This window comes from Salvelinus alpinus, chromosome 8, assembly GCF_045679555.1.
Source record: "Salvelinus alpinus chromosome 8, SLU_Salpinus.1, whole genome shotgun sequence".
NCBI classification, from domain to species: Eukaryota; Metazoa; Chordata; class Actinopteri; order Salmoniformes; family Salmonidae; genus Salvelinus; species Salvelinus alpinus.
The window spans coordinates 33,988,216-34,009,282 of record NC_092093.1 but is presented as its reverse complement, the minus strand read 5'-3'; the positions used below and the strand labels follow the sequence as shown (position 1 = coordinate 34,009,282).

Below are 21,067 nucleotides of genomic sequence, written 5' to 3'. Positions count from 1 at the left end.
TCAGCTGAACTTTGTAGGAACCCCACCAAGTCATATCTTAAGATCCAAGCCTCCCCAGCTTACAGAGCCCTGTCTACCCCAGTACAGGGGTTTCCACCAGAAAAAAAGGTAATCTCCTTCAGTCATGACAGGAGAGCCACCCACAGCCGTGGCCAGTGTGCCTCACCTCCCCACTGGGGTAAACATGCCACTCCCTTCAGCTTCAGCTGTGGTCAGGAGACTACATTCAGTCCCTTGCACCCCACTCAGCACCCATTGGTGGGCCCCAGTGGCCCTACAGCCGTGCCGTAGAGACATTTACCACACCCGTGGCCCTGCATAGGGCGGCGAGATGCTGTGCCCTTTGACCGTGTACCTTCCTCACAGGGCGGGCACATGCAGCACCCTTTTCTTTGGTGGTGACCAAGTGTTCAGTATGGCCCTCAACATCATGTTCTGACTGGACAGCACTATTGGGCAGATCTTAGTGAATTAGTTCAATGTACAAGCAGGTGAGGGCATTCACTGCCAACCGCTCAGACGAGCTCCAGCTAGCTGTTTTTTCATGGCCCTAGTTCTCGCCGTATTTAGTGACCAACCGTTTTTTAACAAAGGTATTGAAAACAGGGGTTGTTTGGAAATGAAATAATGAGAGAGTCATTGATGCGATTAAGCAGTGTTGTTCAGCACATTGCAATACATATGGGTATATCAAGCACACCGGTAAAAACACTGGTGTTGGGAGTAATTAACATTTACCAACAGATCTTACACCACTAACATCTTCCCTTTTATAAAATAGGACAGGAGCTGTCAATTCACTAACAAAACAATCCAACATGAACAATATTTTTCCATGTATAAAATAAACAACACATTTTGATAGTCTTTTCACTTTTTCCATTTTTGTTCCTTATTTTAAATATAATTTTCTTTCTCTGTCTGTCAACAATCCATAATAGAAAACCTACAGATTACATATTTTACGTGGCTGGGACAGCCGCCCACAGCGTGAAAAGACGGGGCTTTTCTGTGAGGACTGCGGGATCATGCACATTTCTGTCACCTGACTGTCTGAGGGGAGTATTCATTTCACTTTCACTCTCGCGGAGATTCTTTGCATTGGGTGTTGTGGCGATGAGGTGACGTGCTCAAATTCCCATTCTGCAGCAAATTTACAGAACTCAAAGCAGGATTATTGGGGTCCATCTGAGATTACCCTATCTGGATGTCCATGATGGGCAAACTGAGCCTTGCAGCGATTGATCATTGTCTCTGCTGTGAGGTCGGGGAGGAGGTCAATTTCATAGAAGTCTGAGTACTGATCGACAAACAGAAGAAATTATTTGCCACTGTGCTGAAAGAGATCTAGACTTACTATCTGACATGGGTGCATTGGTATCTGTTGCTCAATGGTGTATTAATTGCAGATTGTGCATTTACTGACATATTTTTTTATATCACTCTGTATACCTAGCCAATGCAGTGTGTCATGTGCTTGTCTGTAACAGGCCTCACCTCCAACGTGACTTGAGTGCACACACGCCAACATCTTAGGGCGCAGGGACCGGGGAATAACGACTCTCTGACTCTTGAATATTACCTCACTTTGAACACTGAGCTCCTCTTTGACTGGCCAATATTCTCTGACGGCTAGAGCAGTTTCTTCCTTGCAGTCGGGCCAGCCCATCAGAATCACAGACCTCAATGCCTGGAGTTGCTCGTCCCCGTCTGTGTGCTGTCTGATTTGTACAAGGCACTGGTCCGTAACAGTGAGGTAGTCAGCCTGGTGGATGTGTTCAACATCCACTTGCTCTGTTCGTAAGCTGCACATTGTGTATTGTTCATTCATGGAGTGTGTGTGTGTGCCTGATGCAGAAGCCCTCCTGTGCGTGTCACTCACATACATCTCCAGCCCTGGCTTATACACCGCCTTGAGGTTGTAGCTTTGTAGAGCCAGTAGCATGCTCTGCAGGTGTTTCGGGTCGTTCAGGAGAGGCTTGCTGAATATAGCAATAAGAGGCTTGTGATCTGTCTCTGCGATAATGTTGTCGCTCCCGTACAGGTAGTGGTGGAAGCGTTGGCATGCAAACACAATGCTGAGGCACTCCTTCTCTATCTGGGCATAGTTCTGCTGTTTGAGTGAGTGTCCTAGAGGTGAATGCCACGGGCTGGCCCTCCACCATGAGGCAACAGCCCAGTCCATATTGGCTCGCGTCACTCTGAATTGTGACAGGTTTTGACACCAGCAGCTTGTGCTGTTTCCATTGATACACCTCTGGAGCCAAGGAGACCCCAAACAGGAGCTGCTTCAACCACCTTTTCCTGCCCCAGGGTGTCCAAAAGGTGGTCATGTCGCTGCTGGGCTCGTTGAGCTTGCACTGCAGGAAGGCATTTCTGGTGTTCACGAGCGTGAAGACTCTTGTAGAGCTTGTAGAGAACATCCTCCAATGTGGGCATAATGTAATGTGAACGTCGCAGAGACCGGTTGAGTGTTTAAGATAAATGCATATCCGTAGCTTGTCTGGTTTCTTGACGATAACCATATTACTTATCCAGTCTTTAGGCTCGGTGATGGATGTGATGTGGCCATCTACTTCGTATTTGTCAAGCGGAGTTTTCGCAGCTGCTTTCATGGCCACTGGTACATTTCGGGGTGCACACTGGACAGGCTGGATTGCTGCGTCCAACTCAAAGTGGACTTCGCCGGGAACTGACTCGACCGGTTCGTTGAAGACCTCATGGTATTTGCTCAGCAGTGTCTCTTTGCTCAGGGGCCCAGCCTGGACTTTTGTCTATAGTGTTAAGGTCTGCTGGGATGGTGAAGTTAATAAGCCCGAGGCTCTCGCATGTGGACCCTGACAGTAATGGCTGTTGACTAGTCTCAACTATTTCAAACTCAAGGGTGTGTTTCTGGCAACGCACAACACACTCTGTCACAAACAGGCCCAAAGAGATCATCAACTGGCCTGAATAGCTGGCATTGCTTGTAGAGAGACAAACCACTTTTTTCCTTTGGCCCTCACTGCCCCTATGCACTCACTAGCATATACATCATTCTCAATGCTGTTGTTCCGTTCATCTGTGTTTGTTTCAATTGAGTGCACTTTACCCTCCTTTCTCTTGCTTTTCATGCAGACCCTCACAAAGTGATTAGCTGTACCACAGGATTTGCACATTTTCCCATAGGCTGGGCAGTGTTCTTTTCCACATCCATGAGAAATGCCACACTATCTGCACGTATTGGGGCTGTCTATTGCAGAGTTGGCTGTAATATTAGCATTAGCTGTGGCAAAGGGGATTTTCTTTACTGGCTGCCTGAATGTAGCATTGACATTGTCCATATGTTGCCTTTCTAGCTCCATGGGCCTTATCCGTATATCAGTAAGCTCTGATGCACGGCATGTCTCCACTGCCAAGACCAGTCTCAGGTCACGTTCTCTCAGCAAACGTCTGCGCTTGCCCTCATCATCTATACTGAGCACTATCTTATCTCTGATCAGTTAATTTTTTAAAAAGCACCATATTCACATGTAGCTGCCTTTTCCCTTAGCCTGGTGACAAAGCTGTCAATGGACTCACTGTCCTCCTGTTTGCAACAGCAGAAAACATAATGCTCGTGGATAACATTCTTTGCTCGCTTAAAGTAATGTTCAAGAGTGTTACGGATACAAGTGTTCTGTGTGTATCCTGTGTGTATTTCTTTTCTCTCCTTCTCCCCTACTCACAGGTGACAATAATCATTCCCCAATCAGTCATCAATCAGTCGCTAATCGGAAGACACCTGCTCCTTTTCCCTTACCCAATCACAGTCCCTTTCCCTTGGTTTAAAACCCCTGTCAGTTGTTTTCTCCCCAGCTCAATCTCTTTGTAACATGCCTTCTGTCTGTAGATCGCTTGTGTGTTTTGCATCTACATGTCACTTTGTCCCCACCTGTGAGTATTGTTTTGGTTATGGTGTTTGAGTGTTTGTTTGATGGTGGGAAAAGGGGGTAACCAGACAAGTCGCCCTTGGGCTACACTACCCGTAGTTAAACATTGTTAAAAACACTAGTTAGAACTGGGCGGACCACCCCCTGTATTTTTGGTTAGTTAGTTAGCTGTTTGTGAAGTAGGCTAGTCTAGCTTAGGGGTGTTTTTGAATTATTATTCTTTCATTCCTTGGGTCCCACTCAGCCCCTTTTCCTGCTTCCCCCCATTTACCGTGTGTTTATAAATAAACATTTAGTGTTTGACTAATTAAGTTGTCTGTGTTATTTGTTCTCACTGTTACGTTTTCACTACTATAATTTGCATGAGTTGTGTTACGGGTACCATTACCATCCCCCCTAGACTGTCGGGCCAAAGGGATTCGTAACAAGAGCATCAAGAATAGCTTTTGCTGTTACCTTGCTGAGCTGCTGTTAGGTTCAGGTTGTGTTTGTGTACGTGTCGGCATTTAGCTATCATTATAGTTCTCAAAGTGGCAGTCACTACATCATCCTATTCCAGAAGTCCCGTGGCTAGTGCACAGTCCTCCCATTCACCTCTGAACGTATCCCAGTTCGTGCTCCAAACTCTGCTGAGCTTCATTACGGTGGGAGGGGAAATGTTCACTGCCATGTTTATCCGATACTAACAACACTGAAGCTAACTGCTAAATAGCAAACTTACTGTAGCTAAGGTTAATTCCGGTTAAAGGAAGCATTTTTACACCCATAACATGGGTGTCAATAACTTTGACCCCTAAATTTGCGACAAAATATTATTACTTGTTAATACAATCTCTACCTCTGAGCAATCATATTAGTATAAAATAAAAATGAACAGGATTTGAGTGATTTATTTTATACAGTAATTTTTGCTCATCTTCATCATGGGTGTCAATAATTTCGGACCCCACTGTAGATAGCAGCACTGGCTAGCTAGCTAGCTTCACGACTATCTAGCTAGCTAACAACAACAATATCAGGAATATAGTGACAAATGACTCACGCTTGTGAAATAATCTGTCTGCATTTATTGCTGTTATAGTAAAGTGTCCTAGTAGTTCCATCATGCGCCTCCAAATCCTGACCGACTCCATACTATTTGACTTGACAGGCTTGGGAAGTCTGCCCCAGTGCTCCCACATGGGAGCTAATTTGAACATCCAAGTGTATGCACGTCTAATTAACTGAACTATCAAAATCAGCTGTTTTTGACATGTATATATCCAAAGTATTCCTAACAAGCCAAGCAGGGTCACAGAGAAAAGCAGCTTTTTAACATCCTTAATTCAATTTTTTTGGAACAACTATTTAATTAGTATTCTAATACATTTAAGGTAATATTTCATAAAAAATCTGGAACAATAGACAAATATTTTACGAGATAAAAAATGTCTGCCAACAAACATTTGAAGTTAACACAAACACTGGTTAAAAAAAGATGGGAATTGACAAAGAGAAAGAGGGGAGCAGTCCGTGTCATAGGAATACATCCTTATTAGAGAGAGAGAAAGCTCACAGAAAAACGGAGCTCGCTGCTCATGCCAATGATTTAGTGCTATCATTCATCAGGCGAGAGAGGGCAGGCGAGAGGAGGTGGTGGGTGTCTGAGGGGGATGTAGAGACTTGACATGGAGCTTAAACTTATTGTGGTCCTGCATGGCTCAGTTGGTAGAGCATGGTACTTGGACTGCCAGGGCTGTAGGTTTGATTCCCAGGGCCACCAATTGTCACGTTCTGACCATAGTTCTTTTGTGTTTTCTTTGTTTTAGTGTTGGTCAGGACGTGAGCTGAGTGGGCATTCTATGTTGTGTGTCTAGTTTTCCCGTTTCTATGTTTGGCCTGATATGGTTCTCAATCAGAGGCAGGTGTTAGTCATTGTCTCTGATTGGGAACCATATTTAGGTAGCCTGTTTTGTGTTGGGTTTTGTGGGTGGTTGTCTTCTGTCTTCGCGTGTCTGCACCAGACAGAACTGTTTCGGTTTTTCACATTTGTTGTTTTGTATTTTGTAGTGTTCACGTTTATCGTCTTTATTAAACATGATGAACACTAACCACGCTGCGCTTTGGTCCTCTCCTTCGTCCACAGAAGAAAGCCGGTACACCAATACGTAAAATGTATGCATGCATGACTAAGTCGCTTTGGATAAAAGCGTCTGCTAAATGGCATAGTGAGCTCCAAAAGTACTGGGACAGTGACACATTTTTTGTTGTTTTGGCTCTGTATTCCAAACAATGCAATGACTATGAGGTTAAATGCAGACGGTCAGCTTAATTCTTTTAAAATATTATTATTATAAAAAAAATGTTACCCCCTTTTTCTACCCAATTTCGTGGTATTCAAATTGTTAGTAGTTACTGTCTTGTCTCATCGCTACAACTCCCGTACGGGCTCGGGAGAGACGAAGGTCCAGACACAGCGCGCATCCAACCCGGAAGCCAGCCGCACCAATGTGTCGGAGGAAACACCGTACACCTAGCGACCTGGTCAGCGTGCACTGCGCCTGGCCCGCCACAGGAGTCGCTAGTGCGTGATGAGACAAGGATATCCCTACCGGCCAAACCCTCCCTAACCCGGACGACGCTAGGCCAATTGTGCGTCGCCCCATGGACCTCCCGGTTGCGGCCGGCTGCAACAGAGCCTGGGCTCAAACCCAGAGTCTCTGGTGGCACAGCTAGCACTGCCATGCAGTGCCTTAGACCACTGTGTCATCCGGGAGGCCGGCCAGCTTTAATTTGAGGGTATTTTCATCCGTTTCGGGTGAACCGTTTAGAAATTACAGAACTTTTTGAACATAGTCCCCCCATTCTAGGGGACCAAAAGTATTTACTTACAAGTTCACTTACATGTGTATTAAAGTGGTATAAAGTTAAGTATTTCATAGAACTGACTATATCAAGCTTGTGACTCTACAAATTTGTTGGATACATTTGCTGTTTGTTTTGGTTGTGTTTCAGATTATTCTGTGCTCAATAGAAATGAATGGTAAGGGTGCTATGTACAAAAAGTAATTTAGAAATTGTTCATTGATATGGATGAAAATACCCTCAAATTAAAGCTGATAGTCTGCACTTTAACCTCATAGTCATTGTATCATATCAAATCCAAAGTGCTGGAGTACAGAGCCAAAACAACCACACAAATGTCACTATCCCAATACTTTTGGAGCTCACTGTATATTATTATAATAAATAAAGTGCTGTCGGAAACGGTGATGGGGGCTGAGCAGGCAGGCTTGGTTGGGAAGTCATGCCGCTGGGCTGCCGGTGCCGGGTGCACGGGGCGGCGAGCAAGCAAGGAAGCGGCGGGTGCTGAGAGCCAAGGGGGAAAGGCTACATCTGGCCTCTAATGAGCCTTTCAGGACCAGCGACGTTCTCATCAGCTCTGTTTGTTTTCACAGGCTGCTCCGTGTTGACTCACACATTGTTTTCCTTGGTCGGTCTCACCATCATTCTCAGGCTCTGGGCCCTTTTATTAAGTGACTGCCCTTTTTTCTCGTCTGGGGCAGCATGGACGGGCCGGGTTCTAAATATAACATATTTTCTCTCTTTCACTGCGACCATGCAGGGCCCCTGGCTCACAGCGGCCGGGGAAGCAGCACAGCACAGAGGGGAGCAGGGGGCCGTTTCCCATTGCTTTAACCTCCCCCTGGCTCCCCTCCAATGAGAGCAACGCCGACAGGATATAGTACACACACACTTCCTCCATGTTTTGTGTGTGTGTTTGTGTGAGAGTTTGGCTTCCACAATACAGACAATGCATCATACTGTAATTCTTCTGTTATAAAGGAGACAGTTCTCAAAATTACAGTAAATCAGCTATCATACTAAAGATCAGTATTCCTTCCAGAAGGATAAATCTTCATATTATTTTGAAGTATTATTTTTAAACCAGCAATCCATAAAACAATATTTATACTGAAGTGTTACAAATCAGAGGTGTGGACTCGAGTCACATGACTTGGACTCGAGTCAGACTCGAGTCACAAATATGACTTGCAACGCGACTTTGACTTTAACACCAATGACTCGTGACTTGACTTGGACTTGAGCCTTTTGACTCGACCTGACTTGATACCCTCCCCAAGTCCAAATATTAAAAATTACGCTATAAAAAACAGTGTACAGCACATCAACTCTTCATTTAACTGATTACTGTTTGAATCGGACAGCAGCCAATCAAATTGTGCCAGCTGAGAAAAAGTTGTGCGTGGCAGTACAGAGGAACGTCGGCGGGTGAAATCAGTTGGAGCCCCTGGAAAGATGATACCCAAAATTATTATTTTCGGATATAAAGACGACGCTGTATCAACAAAAAACGGATTGCAATTTGCAAAATATGTGGGAAGAAAATTACAGATGGAGGCGCAACAGTTTCCAACTTTGTTCGACATTTGAAGCTGCACAAAGAACAGTAGTCGTGGCTAATATAGCCGACAGCTATAAAATGTATAACTTTGCTAGTGTATAATGTAGGCTAACGTAACTTGAAATCAATGAGCCTCCACACAGTCAGTCAGTGCGGGAACTTGATCATTGCACCCAAGATTAGCTACAACTGGCTAGGCAGTTGGTAGCCTAAATCCTGCCTGATGTTACTGCTGTTCCTAAAACCATTGACATACGTTAGCCTACTGTAACCACACACAGAGTGTGTGTGTGTGTTAAGGTTGGGCGATTGTGTACAAGCCTACATCGCCCGATTGCGCCCCATAGCGATCATCGATAGTCGATCACCGTTGGGGTGTGGGGGGTCTCTCTCCATGTATTTCCATGGAAATATAACGTTTATTTGGAAAGTAATAAACATATAGATATTTTTAAAAGCATTTATGATTTGCGTAAATGTAATATACTAACTGTTACTCTTGTTAAAAATATGAAATGGTATTACATTTGGTGAAAAGCACATTATGACTTGTTTAGTACTCGAAACTCAAAGTTTAGGACTTGAGACTTGACTTGATACTTGTCGGTCTTGACTTGAGACTTGACTCGGACTTGCCTGTCTTGACTTGGGACCTGACTTGGGACTTGAGTGCTAAGACTTGAGTGACTTGTAAAACAATGACTTGGTCCCACCTCTGTTACAAATCATACACATGTATTTTGGAGGGACTGCATGTCAGCTTATGAAATAAAGCTTAATGTTTTTCCTAATATGGTATAATTATAACACCCACTTATATCTCTATGCCTGCTTCCTTTCATAGTAAGCATTGCTGAGATTACTGCAGTATACCTGGTTACTATATGTCATCAGTGGTCCTTTATCATACAGTTACAATGAATGTCAGGTCCATTATCATCAACAGTTAGCTTCTGAGCAGAGCAAATATAGACAGTTACAGATTAAGACTGTGAACTATCACCTGGCACATAACTGAAATTCTTGAAATATCTTTATGCCAATCCAAATGTGACTATCATGTACTTAGCGACCCTGTCTTTCTTTGATGTCCCCACAGGGTTTTTAAATAGCAAGTTGGTGGAGTTATGATAGTTAGAAGTTATGTAAGGGGAATTTTCCCACTTCCATTTGATCTCTTATTTAATTAAATAAAGGTGGTTACACCCACAGACTGTGAAACGATAACGTGTACTGAGCAGTGCACCCAAATTAAAAGCTTTGTTATCAATTAAGATAAGTCTTGATCATTTTAATGACCTAATTTGGGTGAATTCAAAGGAAAAGCTGGAGCACGTAGACACACTGACAACGTTTTCACAAATATTGTAGAGATGCTTATCTGGAAGACTTTCTCATGACTTTATCCTTTAAATAGCATGTATGGTTTTATGTTCAGTATAATTAACATATTGACAGTGATGACTTGCAACAGTCATTTCCTGTACTAATTCTGACACAAGATGGTTGTCTTTCTGGGGGGTTCTCCCATCTCCACAGAGGAACTTTAGAGCTCTGTCAGAGTGACCATCAGATTCTTGGACACCACGTTGACCAAGGCCCTTCTCCCTCGATTGCAACTGTTAAATGATCCAGTTTGGTAAAACTCCTGCTTCCAACACTGTTGTCACCTCAGCAGTGGATATTAACTGGGGTCATCTATTTAGCACGGTTTGAAAAAATAACAAGCCTGTGACTTGTGATCTTTAAATCGTGCTTTTGGTGGACATGTTATGACTTTCACTGCCATAACTCCTGAGCAGTGATCCTGAAATGCTAACGCTAGTTGTTTTGTTTTTGTGGCTCACGGCAGGAGCTCCTTTTGATGGTGACAGATGGAACGCCACAACAGTTTGAAAAGATGAAAGTTGTTCCTGCGACCCTATAATACACCCTGAATACCCATTCAGGTTGTCTGCACAGGGGGCTCCGGCGCTGTTCAGATGTGAGAGAGAGACTTCAGACGTCGTCTGATTCAAAGGTTGCAGTCGCCGGCAGCAGCGGCCCATTGGGCACACACCATCACATGCTCGTAGGCTAAATCGTCATGACCTGAGATTTCACCCACCCTGACTTCCAGCTCCTTTTCCCAGGCTACTCTGACTGACTGACAGTCCAGTCCCAGCTCTAATACCCAAAGTCCCCGCACTGAGTCCCCCTTCTTTTTTTCCAATCTCTCAAATGTTACCCAACCAGCTTTGTTCTTTTAAAACTACAAAAAGAGCAAGAGAAAACAGTACAAGCAGATAGATTAGCCTGTTACGCAACGGAGCCGGTGGCAGTAGCCAGCCAGCCAGTCAGCCAGCTAGGCAGGCTGTGGGTACGTACGGCAGACAGTGGCGCTCTGTGTGTGCAGCCTGGGAGGAGGCATGGTGTCAAGGGGTGGCAAGGGCTCTCTCTCAGCAATCCAGAGGGCTGGCACTGTGCTGGGAACAGGGTGATCTGGCGGGGCTGGAGCCGTGGGAGCAGAAGCCTCCTGGCGCTATGTTCGGCTCCCTCTCTGTCCCTTTATCTGAGACGCAGAGTTGAGAAGTGGGTCACCCACGGCCAACAGAGGTAGAGTTAGTTACAGACAGGCCAGCCTATGTTTTTACGTACCTTTGTGGGGGGGGTTTGGCCCTCAGAGTTGAACATCAACATTTAGGTGTAAAGTTTTATACAGTACACAACATCAAATAATTAGCATTTTGTATCAATTTCAAAATGGATAAATCCTCTGGAATTGAAGAGCACTGGATATGCTTAGAGAGACATGAGAATATTGGAAATAAGAATGAACAAGTTTTAAAACAACACATCAACAACAAAAGTCACAGTCATTTTGAAACGGCTGTAAACAGAACATCCATCACACTGTACTGAAATGCCACAAACAGACTCCGTAAATCCTTTTGTTCTGAGGCCCATTGGTGTGATGGTGTTGGGCTGAGTGTTGTTCCCTCCAGGCACAGCCCACTGTGACGCATCGCACCCCACAGAGCAGCTGAAAGGGCTGCCTCGTAAGACCAAACGCAGGGTTAAATGTCCTGTCACACCGCCAATAAATCTAAAAACAATCACTCTCCCCATTCAGTTACCAGTGAAAAACAACTTCTAACTACGCCTGGATAGAAACAACAACTTGTTTTCAGTTTCCGATGGATGATTATACATGTCTATACTCCTTGGAAAATACAGGGTTAAAAAAGATATACAGTGTATTTGGAAAGTATTCAGACACCTTGACTTTTTCCACATTTTGTTACGTTACAGCCTTATTCTAAAATTGATTCAAAAAATATATAAATAAACACCAATCTACACACAATACCCCATAATGACAAAGCGAAAACAGTTTAAAAAAAATGTTTGCCAATTTATAAAAATTAAAACACAAATATAATTTTAAATAAGTATTCAGACCCTTTGCTATGAGACTCGAAATTGAGCTCAGGTGCATCCTGTTTCCATTGATGATCCTTGAGACGTTTCTGCAACTTAATTGGAGTCCACCTGTGGTAAATTCTATTGATTGGACATGATTTGGAAAGGCATACACCTGTCTATATAAGGTCCCACAGTTGACAGTGCATGTCAGAGCAAAAACCAAGCCATGAGGTCAAAGGAATTGTCCATAGAGATTCGAGACAGGATTGTGTCGAGGCACAGATCTTGGAAAGGGTACCAAAACATTTCTGCATCATTGAAGGTCCCCAAGAACACCTCCATCATTCTTCAATGGAAGAAGTTTGGAACCACCAAGACTCTTCATAGAGCTGACCGCTCGGCCAAACTGAGCATTCGGGGGAGAGGGGCCTTGGTCAGGGAGGTGACCAAGAACCCGATGGTCACTCTGACAGCGCTCCAAGAGTTCCTCTGTGGAGATGGGAGAACCTTCCAGAAGGACAACCATCTCTGCAGCACTCCACCAATCAGGCCTTCATGGTAGAGTGGCCAGATGGGAGCCACTCCTCAGTAAAAGGCACATGATTTTGTCAAAAGGCACCTAAAGGACTCTCAGACCATGAGAAACAAGATTATCTGGTCTGATGTAACCAAGGTTGAACTCTCTGGCCTGAATGCCAAGCATCAGATCTGTAGGAAACCTGGCACCATCCCTACGGGGAAGCATGGTGGTGGCAGCATCATGCTGTGGGGATGTTTTTCAGCGGCAGGGACTGGGAGACTAGTCAGGATCGAGGGAAAGATGAACGGAACTAAGTACAGAGAGATCCTTCATGAAAACCTGCTTCAGAGTGCTCAGGACCTCAGACTGGGGCGAAGGTTCACCTTCCAACAGGACAACAACACAGACAAGACAATGCAGGAGTGGCTTCGGGAATGTCCTTGAGTGGCCCAGCCAGAGCCCAGACTTGAACCCGATCGAACATCTCTGGAGAGACCTGAAAATATCTGCGCAGCGACACTCCCCATCCAACTTGACATAGCTTGAGAGGATCTGGAATTGATCTGAAGAATGGAAGAAACTCCCCAAATATAGTTGTGCCAAGCTTGTAGCGTCAGACCTAAGAAAACTTAAGGCTGTAATCGCTGCCAAAGGTGCTTCAACAAAGTACTGAGTAAAGGCTCTGAATACTTAAGTAAATGTTACATTTCAGTTTTTAATTTTTAATAAATGTACAAAAAAAATAAAAAACCTGTTTTTGCTTTGTCATTATGGGGTATTGTGTGTAGATGAATGAGGGGGAAAAAAACATTTAATCCATTTTAGAATAAGGCTGTAATGTAACAAAATGTGGAAAAAGTCAAGGGGTCTGAATACTTTTCGAATGCACTGTACGTATCTGTTATCATAACTTTTTGATAATAAACCTATCCTTATTCGCCAACAATGTATTCTCAAATGCATAAATATAAATCTTTATGGACATTGCAAGTTCCACCTCCCTCCTCTTTTCGTAAGTGAACTAAGCTGTGCTTTGGGCCTCCTCAATGAGCCTAACATACTCAGCCTCTCAAAGTCTCTAAATCAAAGGAGAGGAGCCATGAATTACAATGTCCCTTTCTTCCTCCTCTCCCAGAGAAGAGAGGAAAGCCATGTGTGAGCCCCCAGTCAGTCCTCTTCTCTTCTCCTCCTCTCCCAGAAAAATACAGATTTCCCCGTCTTTCCCTGTGAACTCTGTTTATGACCGGCCCGAGGTCGCTCACTTCAAGGCAGTGCTTTGCTCTTTTGAGGTGCAGTCAGCAGTGTTGCTGGGTCTCATGTTTCACCTGCCCTGGCCCTAACCTCTCCCCATTCACATGGCCTGCAGGGACACAACCCTCCTCTGTCTTACAGACTCTCCACACAAAGAACTGACAAGGCAGTGCAAGTGATGCTATTTGCCACCATGGTTTTCCCCAGCAGCGTTGTTGTTGCTGGTCGCTGACTGGAAGGAAGCTGCGTTCTGGCAAACAGCATGTTCTGACACCCAGAAAGAGCCGTTTGGGGATTCCAGGGCCTGGGATGTATTACCTGTTGCCGAGGTAACCCAAGCAAAAAGGATGCACACTACTTTATTGAAATCTTCGAGAGGCCCTCCTGGCCAGAAGTCTTGTCTATAGCCTGTTAGTCAGGCATATCTAAGTATGCTTAACATGCCAAATATCACATCAATAGATCAAGACCAGACACAACCTGCATTTCTGACATTCTCTGGTTTAATCAACCTTTAATACCACCTTCAGGTTGTGAGAACAGAAAATAAAGAAATAAACACAAATTTAAAATTTAAGTTGATCCAATTGGTACTGAAATTCATCACAAAATATGAATAAAATGCCACGATCATAAACTAAATCAAATAGGAAAAAGATTTGTGAAACTCTGAAGTGTGTTACTAATTGTGTCTTATCCCTGAGTTTAGGGGCCTGCTCTTTACTATGTCACTCAACAACAGTGGCTGGATCAGTATGCAGTGATATAGATAGCAGAGTAGCCAGCCAGGGAGGAGGACATGGGGGATACAATAATAGCCTGGTGCAGAGAGCAAGTCCTCGGTGGTCTTCAACACGCCCAGCTGAGTGATGCTCGCTCGGGAAGACCACACGCGTGCGCTCTTCGTAAACATCCCCCCGCACGCAAAACGCAAGGCGGTACGGCATTCTCACGAGAAACTAGTCTGCTGTGTCCCAACGTCCAGACAGCCTCTACGTCACCACCACTCTCACCGATTCTCACCGATTCTCAGGATAACCAGAGAGCTGCAAAATCCCCCTAAAGATTTCCCAGACCATTATTAGTGTCAGGTCTTAAATTTAGAGCCACTAGGGTCAAACTGAGGAGTCAAAGGTTAGGAGGATGTCTTAAAAGCCCCAAACCATAACACAGCCAAAAATCTCAAAATAGAGGATGGGACAACGCATTAAGAGATAAGCAGTCTGTAGCTATCCTAGCTGTCCCTCTGGTCAACTGGCTGGGTCTATTTTCTATCCCACAGAATAGAGGATGGATGGGAGGAAGGAAATCCTCGTTTCCTGTAAATAAAGGGAGGAGTGCAGCAGCTATCATTGTTTTGACAACATGATTAGAGTGGATGTTGTTCTTGTCTGACAGTCGTCACATTGACCTGTGAAGGTAGTCTTTCTCTACATGCCCTGAGGTCAATTGGAAACAGCCACCCGTTGGTTTATGACATTCTTAGCAAAACTGTAGGCAGATGAACGGCTTCTTGACTAACAGGAATGCAGGCAATGTTTGAATGATTTCACTGAGAAGGGTTTTGTCTGACCTGGGAACTTGTTCCATCTTGAAGATGAAACCACACTCAGGGGGAACAAATGGCACTCTGTCAGCAGCTTAGAAATCCAACGGTAATGACTTAGAAAGGTGAACAAAATAGTCTGCTTAGGGGCTAATGACCATGAAAACTTTTGAAGCGTTATTCCTCAGGCTCATCAACCCATTCCAATGTTGGGAACAATTACAGATATGAGCTGACTATAGTCTATCATTTCAAACATAGTCATTACTATACAAGGGAAACAGAGTTGTCTGATACTTAAATTACTGCTGCTCACACATCATCCATTAAACCCATTTGACCCTCAGTCGTGCCCCAGAGAGAGACCCTTCCAGGCTGAGTCTGTATTGTCTACCATGCCCCCAAATAGAGTGTCTGCCTGGAGGAAACCGTGTGGGGAGGAAGTGTGGTGGCACAGGTAGATGAGGAAATGAGACTGTCCGTGTCTCCCTGACAGGACACACACACCCTGGATATAGCATTTACAACCCAGAAGGGAGGAAAAGACCCATATCCTTTGCCATCATCATGATGAAATATAGGCTCACAGCTGCTTGGTTGTAAAGATCCTGAGAGGCACAACTTAGGGATGGCGACATTTTGTGAGGTATTCTATGTCCAAGTGTCGTGGGTTAAATATTTGGCAACAATTTAGAACACAAAAATCACAATATCCCACCAGATATCTCACCTGTCTCCCCCCTCTCTCTTTGTAGCTCTGATATGTAATGTCTTGATGTTTGGTTTGAAGTAAGAAGCCAGTAATGTAATGTGAATGGAATCCTAATGTTCCTGTAACAGACACATTGTATGCCTCATCATACGTGCCAAGGCCATAACTTCTAAAGACACAGGGGAAACAAATTTAACAGCTACAGAAGGACAGTCAAAATACTCTACACTTTGTAAATATTTTGAAATTATGAACACACTATCGGTAATTTCTACAAAATGTATCTAACTCTATCAAACAGATCATTCCTTTAGAAACTGTGTTTCTCATGCGCTTAGTTCTTACACATTTGGGGAAACCATGTGTATAGGTCAGACGTCATAATGCAAAGTTAAAGGCATTTTTCTAATATGAGAGAGATTCCTGATATACTGTTTAGAAGATTCATTTCCTGGGCATTAAGCCAAACTTTATGGGCCAGTGTAGTCAAAAACATGATTTTCCTGTGTTTTATATATACTTCCACATTATGTGAAATTGTGAAAATTATATTAATGCCCTTTTAGTGTAAGAGCTGTTTGAAAATATGGAGTTTTGGCCTGCCTGATAACATCACCATGCGGTAAATTAGTTAATAGACCAATAAGAGAGTTTCAAACTTCTCTGCCAATAACAGCTAAGAATAAAATGTTGTTGATTTTTGACCATTTTAAGTAGAGAAAGAAAATCATATGAAGGTACTTAATTGTTACTCAGAAATGATTTGATATTGAAATAAAAACGGCTGCATAGAGTACCACCATATGAGTCATATTACCCATAAAACCTAGCAGGAAATTAATTACATTTCTAACATATAAAACGCAGAATAACACATTTTTAAAATGTTAACAAAGTGATTTTTATGAGCAATAGAATTCCCCCCCCCATACGATACATTACAACTGGACTCTTTTACGCTGTAAATTGAAGGTGTGGAGGTGTCATAATACCCATAAAACATATGGCTGTCAAACGGAAATGATTCCAATCGTTTTTCCCATTGGGGATTTCAGAAACACTTAAAATAAGGGCTGTGTTTCGTGTAGGTTTACCCTGGCAGGACGTTTTGAGAACCGTGTAAATCTCTCTAGGACAATATCAATATATTTGTATTTACCCCCCAAAAACGAAATGCTAATTAGCTGTTAATGTGGCTATCATAAAGAACTACACGTGCCATGATGATCTGGACGAGACTGCCGAAGCGAGGCAAAGGTAAGAATCTCTGGATTGAGCTAAATGTACTAATTAATAAATTGGCTAAATTTCTTTAAATTGACAATTCTGTGAACTGTCTTGAGAACATTTTAAATTGACACAATACCTGTTAGCAAAGGTGTCAGCTAGAGATTATGTGCAGGAGCTTGCAGGGATTTGTAGTTTTGCATGATGTCTACTTTGATGTTAATTAGCATTTTCGAATTTCAGAGTAAATCGAGACGAATATTATGATAAAAGTCACCTTGTTCGTGAGAAATTTACATGGTTATAGAAATGTCACGCCAGGGTAAGCCTACACGAATCACAGCCCTTATTTTAAGTGCTTCTAAAATCCCCTATAGGCAAAATGAATAGCGGAAAAACGATTGGAACCATTTCCTTGTTTGACAGCCATACGTTTTATGGGTATTATGACACCTCCACCATGGGGCTCTATTGGACCTTCAATTTACAGCTTAAAATAGTCAAATTGTAATGGATCATATGGGGGGCATTATATTGCTCATAAAAATCACTTTGTTAACATTTAAAAAACGTGTTATTATGCCTTTTATGTGTTAGAAATGTAATTAATTTTGAAATAAACAATCTGTACATAATGTCAACTAGTATACTAGGCCTAATAAGACACCAGTTCTGCCAGTGCTGGGTTTATGGTTTGTGCATGGCCTTGTTTATGATGCCATCTATTGGCAAAATTTGAGCATTGCACACATTTCTGGCCATGCTTTTATTTACTACCGGTTCGACAAGATACCAATGGCCGCCTCCATAAACTCCGACAGCATGAAAAATATGTTGCAATTCATGAAACTTATTGGGCAACTGAAAGTAAGAAATTGATTACGATAAGGTTTATTTAACGACACTATTCATGTGATAAAGCACAATTTCAACCCACGTTTGTTTACATGACGTCAATGAATAGTATACCCTACCTTTTTTATGGCTGCTTTTTGTCAACAATGTCTTTACCTCCATCCTTCAGCGCGTGCCACGGACGGGCTGGGTGTACAGGAACGTGAAACAGCCGGAGAGTGTGTCTGACCACATGTACAGAATGTCCATGATGGCTCTGACGATAGCAGATCACAACGTCAATAAAGAAAGGTAAAGTTGTGCTGTACACTAGATCATGTTCAAACTTCAAACATCGCAGCTGTAATATAATTTGTTATAAACGTTGCATTACTTTCTTTGACTTTTTCATGCTTAATTACTAGGTAAGGCCTACAATTAAGTATTATATTTGATTCAGGTCTTTATGGAATCATTTTTGTAATGAATTACCTACATTTCTCTCGTAGGTGTATGAAGTTGGCCTTGGTTCATGACATGGCAGAATGCATTGTGGGTGATATTGCACCTGCAGACAACGTTAGTAAAGCAGAGAAACACAAAAGGGAAGAGGTAGGTTATTCTTACAAACCGTCCATGGTGTCAAAATGTAGGATATTGTAGATTTGTAAATTCCTCAGAAATATCAGCCAATGACAATCTGTCCTTTCTCAGGAAGCAATGAGGCACCTCACTGGTCTTCTCCAGGAGGGCTTGAGGAAAGAGATCTATGAACTCTGGGAGGTCAGTCACAGCTGTTTTCCACTTTGCTAGATTCATCTTTATGTGCCTGTAGTATGTGTTTGTTTCTTCTCATCTCTCCAATCAACCAGCGGTTAAATTGGTCATTTGTGGTGGCGCGCTATCCCTCCACATCCCTAATGCCTCAACACAAATCCTATCCCTACCTTCATGTCCACACCCCAGCGCAACCCTAACTGTAATCTCCACTCTTAGAAAAAAAAATGCTATCTAGAACCTTAAACGGTTCTTCGGCTGTCACCATAGGCAAACCCTTTGAAGAACCATTTTTGGTTCCAGGTAGAACCGTTTTGGGTTCCATGTAGAACCCTTTCCACAGAGAGTTCTATATGGAACCCAAAACGGCTCTACCAGGAACGGTTGCCTACGTTTACTGACACCGGTCATATTCAGTGGGTGTTGCGCGTTTGTAAATTCATCAGTTATTCTGGCACACTCAGACGAGAGTGATCTGAAATCGGATTAGATAGCCAGAGTGAATTTACATACGCAAGAGAAATGCTAACTAGATAACAGTCATTCAAGTTCAGCATAGCTAACTAGCAAAGCGATTCACATTTTTTGCTAGCTAACCAAATGACACCAAAAAAAGATGGCTCTTAAGGCACAGTGATGCCGAAACGTTGGTAAATACCCATAAAATTATTGGGAGTTTATATATGGAGTGTGCGACTTTCTTTATTTTGATAGTTTATGAATTATATTAATCATGCATTGAACTGCATCAATCTATTCTAACAACAATGCCTTAGTGTACGTCATGGAATTTTGAGTTAAATAGAGCCTATTTGTAAAACCTGGTTTTGTAGCATAAACCCGGGAATTTTATATATTTGACTGATATTATGATTGTCTGTTTGTTTCATATCTGCAAAGTAGTTAAAACGCTGTCAGTTCCACTTTATCCCTAGCTTCATGTCCACAACCTGGCTCAACCCTAACCCTAACCCTCAACCACAACTCTAACCCTAACTTCCCTACAGTGGAGGCTGCTGAGAGGAAGACGGCTCATAATAATGGCTGGAACGGTGTAATTGGAATGGCATCAAACACATCGAAACCATGCCTTTTATGTATTTGATACCATTCCACTCATTCCGCACCAGCCATTACCGTGAGTCCGTCCACCCAATTAAGGTGCTTGCCTAAACCTAGCTTCCATAACCCTTACCCTAATTGGCATAATCCGAACCTTGGTTTATCCTACTTTTATGATTCTACTTTTCACCCAACTTTTCTCTTTAACCGAAGGTGCAGGAGCGCAGCTCTGGGTAGCTCCAGCTCAGTTAAACCACTGCTCAAACCCCTCCCACACTGTGTGTCCCCAGGAGTACGAGAGCCAGACGAGCGCTGAGGCTAAGCTGGTGAAAGAGTTTGACCTGCTAGAGATGATTCTGCAGGCCCATGAGTACGAGGAGCTGGAGGGGAAACCAGGCAGGCTACAGGAGTTCTTTGATTCCACACAAGGTAGGTACTATCTCTCATTTAACCTGGTAGTGAGGGCTGATGATCGGCTCTATGGGCTATCTAAACGTGGTGTAATTTTTGTTTTTTAAATCTCCATCCACCTCAGGCCGATTCCACCACCCAGAGGTAATCCAGTTTGTAAAGAGTCTAAATGAAGAGAGAGCTGGTCACTTGGCAGCTGGAGGTGATGGGTCGTCTGGGAGCTCAGAGTCCAAGAAACCAAGAACAGACTCCTCCTGACTTCTACATTTCCACTGAATGATGCTACACTCAGCTTGTCAATGATGTTGTGGTAGCCACTGTTCTAACTGATCCTCACATGACATGATGTGGTAGAATGTTGTCATGGAAACCTGGTTCTGGTTGGTGGGTTGTGGAATAATGCAGCAAAAGATGGGCTATCCTTGAAAACAAACGTGTGCCCTGTTTTACTCCCAAAGTGCAAATTTTATTTTACATAGATGGACAAGACTTTGAAAGTCATTTTGTTTATAATGAACTTTTTGGATGTGCACATATTTCGCCTGTACAATTCCTGTGATGCATCAGAAGATGCACCTATTTTATTTTGTTTTGAGTTGTTTGACCTCTTAAGCTGTGAGGCTTCATTAAAACCATTGGTTATAATTATTTCTTATGACTATAACATTATTTATTTGAGAGAATTCCCATAGGCCTATCTAATCAATAGAAACTGCAAATACCTTGGGCTCTATTTTACCAAACCTAAAGCAATGGTCAGTCTAGACACTGGGCGGTTTTATGCACCTCTAAAGCATGGCTAAAATAATGTAGGCCTGCCTGCAATACATAGATACACTATATATACAAAAGTATGTGGACATCCCTTCAAATTAGTGGATTTGGCTATTTCAGCCACACCCGTTACTGACAGGTGTATAACATTGAGCACACGGCCATGCAATCTCCATAGGAAACATTGGCAGTAGAATGGCCTTACTGAAGAGCTCAGTGACTTTCAACGTGG

At 43.1% G+C, this 21,067-nt stretch overlaps 1 protein-coding gene across 1 annotated transcript; it reads left to right on the top strand.

Moving 5' to 3' along the window:
• The first annotated feature begins 17,722 nt into the window (after positions 1-17,722).
• hddc2 (HD domain containing 2) lies at positions 17,723-20,709 on the top strand. The gene is made up of 6 exons (XM_071413615.1): positions 17,723-17,844; positions 18,002-18,123; positions 18,321-18,423; positions 18,526-18,594; positions 19,941-20,079; positions 20,186-20,709. Exons 1-6 carry the CDS (start codon positions 17,773-17,775, stop codon positions 20,317-20,319), a joined length of 639 nt encoding a protein of 212 aa, XP_071269716.1. The 5' UTR covers positions 17,723-17,772; the 3' UTR covers positions 20,320-20,709.
• Positions 20,710-21,067: the final 358 nt, after the last annotated feature.

Excerpts from the sequence above, each read along its gene's own strand:
- hddc2 (XM_071413615.1), top strand. The coding sequence starts at position 17,773 with ATGGCCGCCTCCATAAACTCCGACAGCATGAAAAATATGTTGCAATTC. Across the intron at positions 17,845-18,001 it reads AACTTATTGGGCAACTGAAA|CGCGTGCCACGGACGGGCTG; the intron begins GTAAGAAATTGA and ends TCCATCCTTCAG. Across the intron at positions 20,080-20,185 it reads GTTCTTTGATTCCACACAAG|GCCGATTCCACCACCCAGAG; the intron begins GTAGGTACTATC and ends CATCCACCTCAG.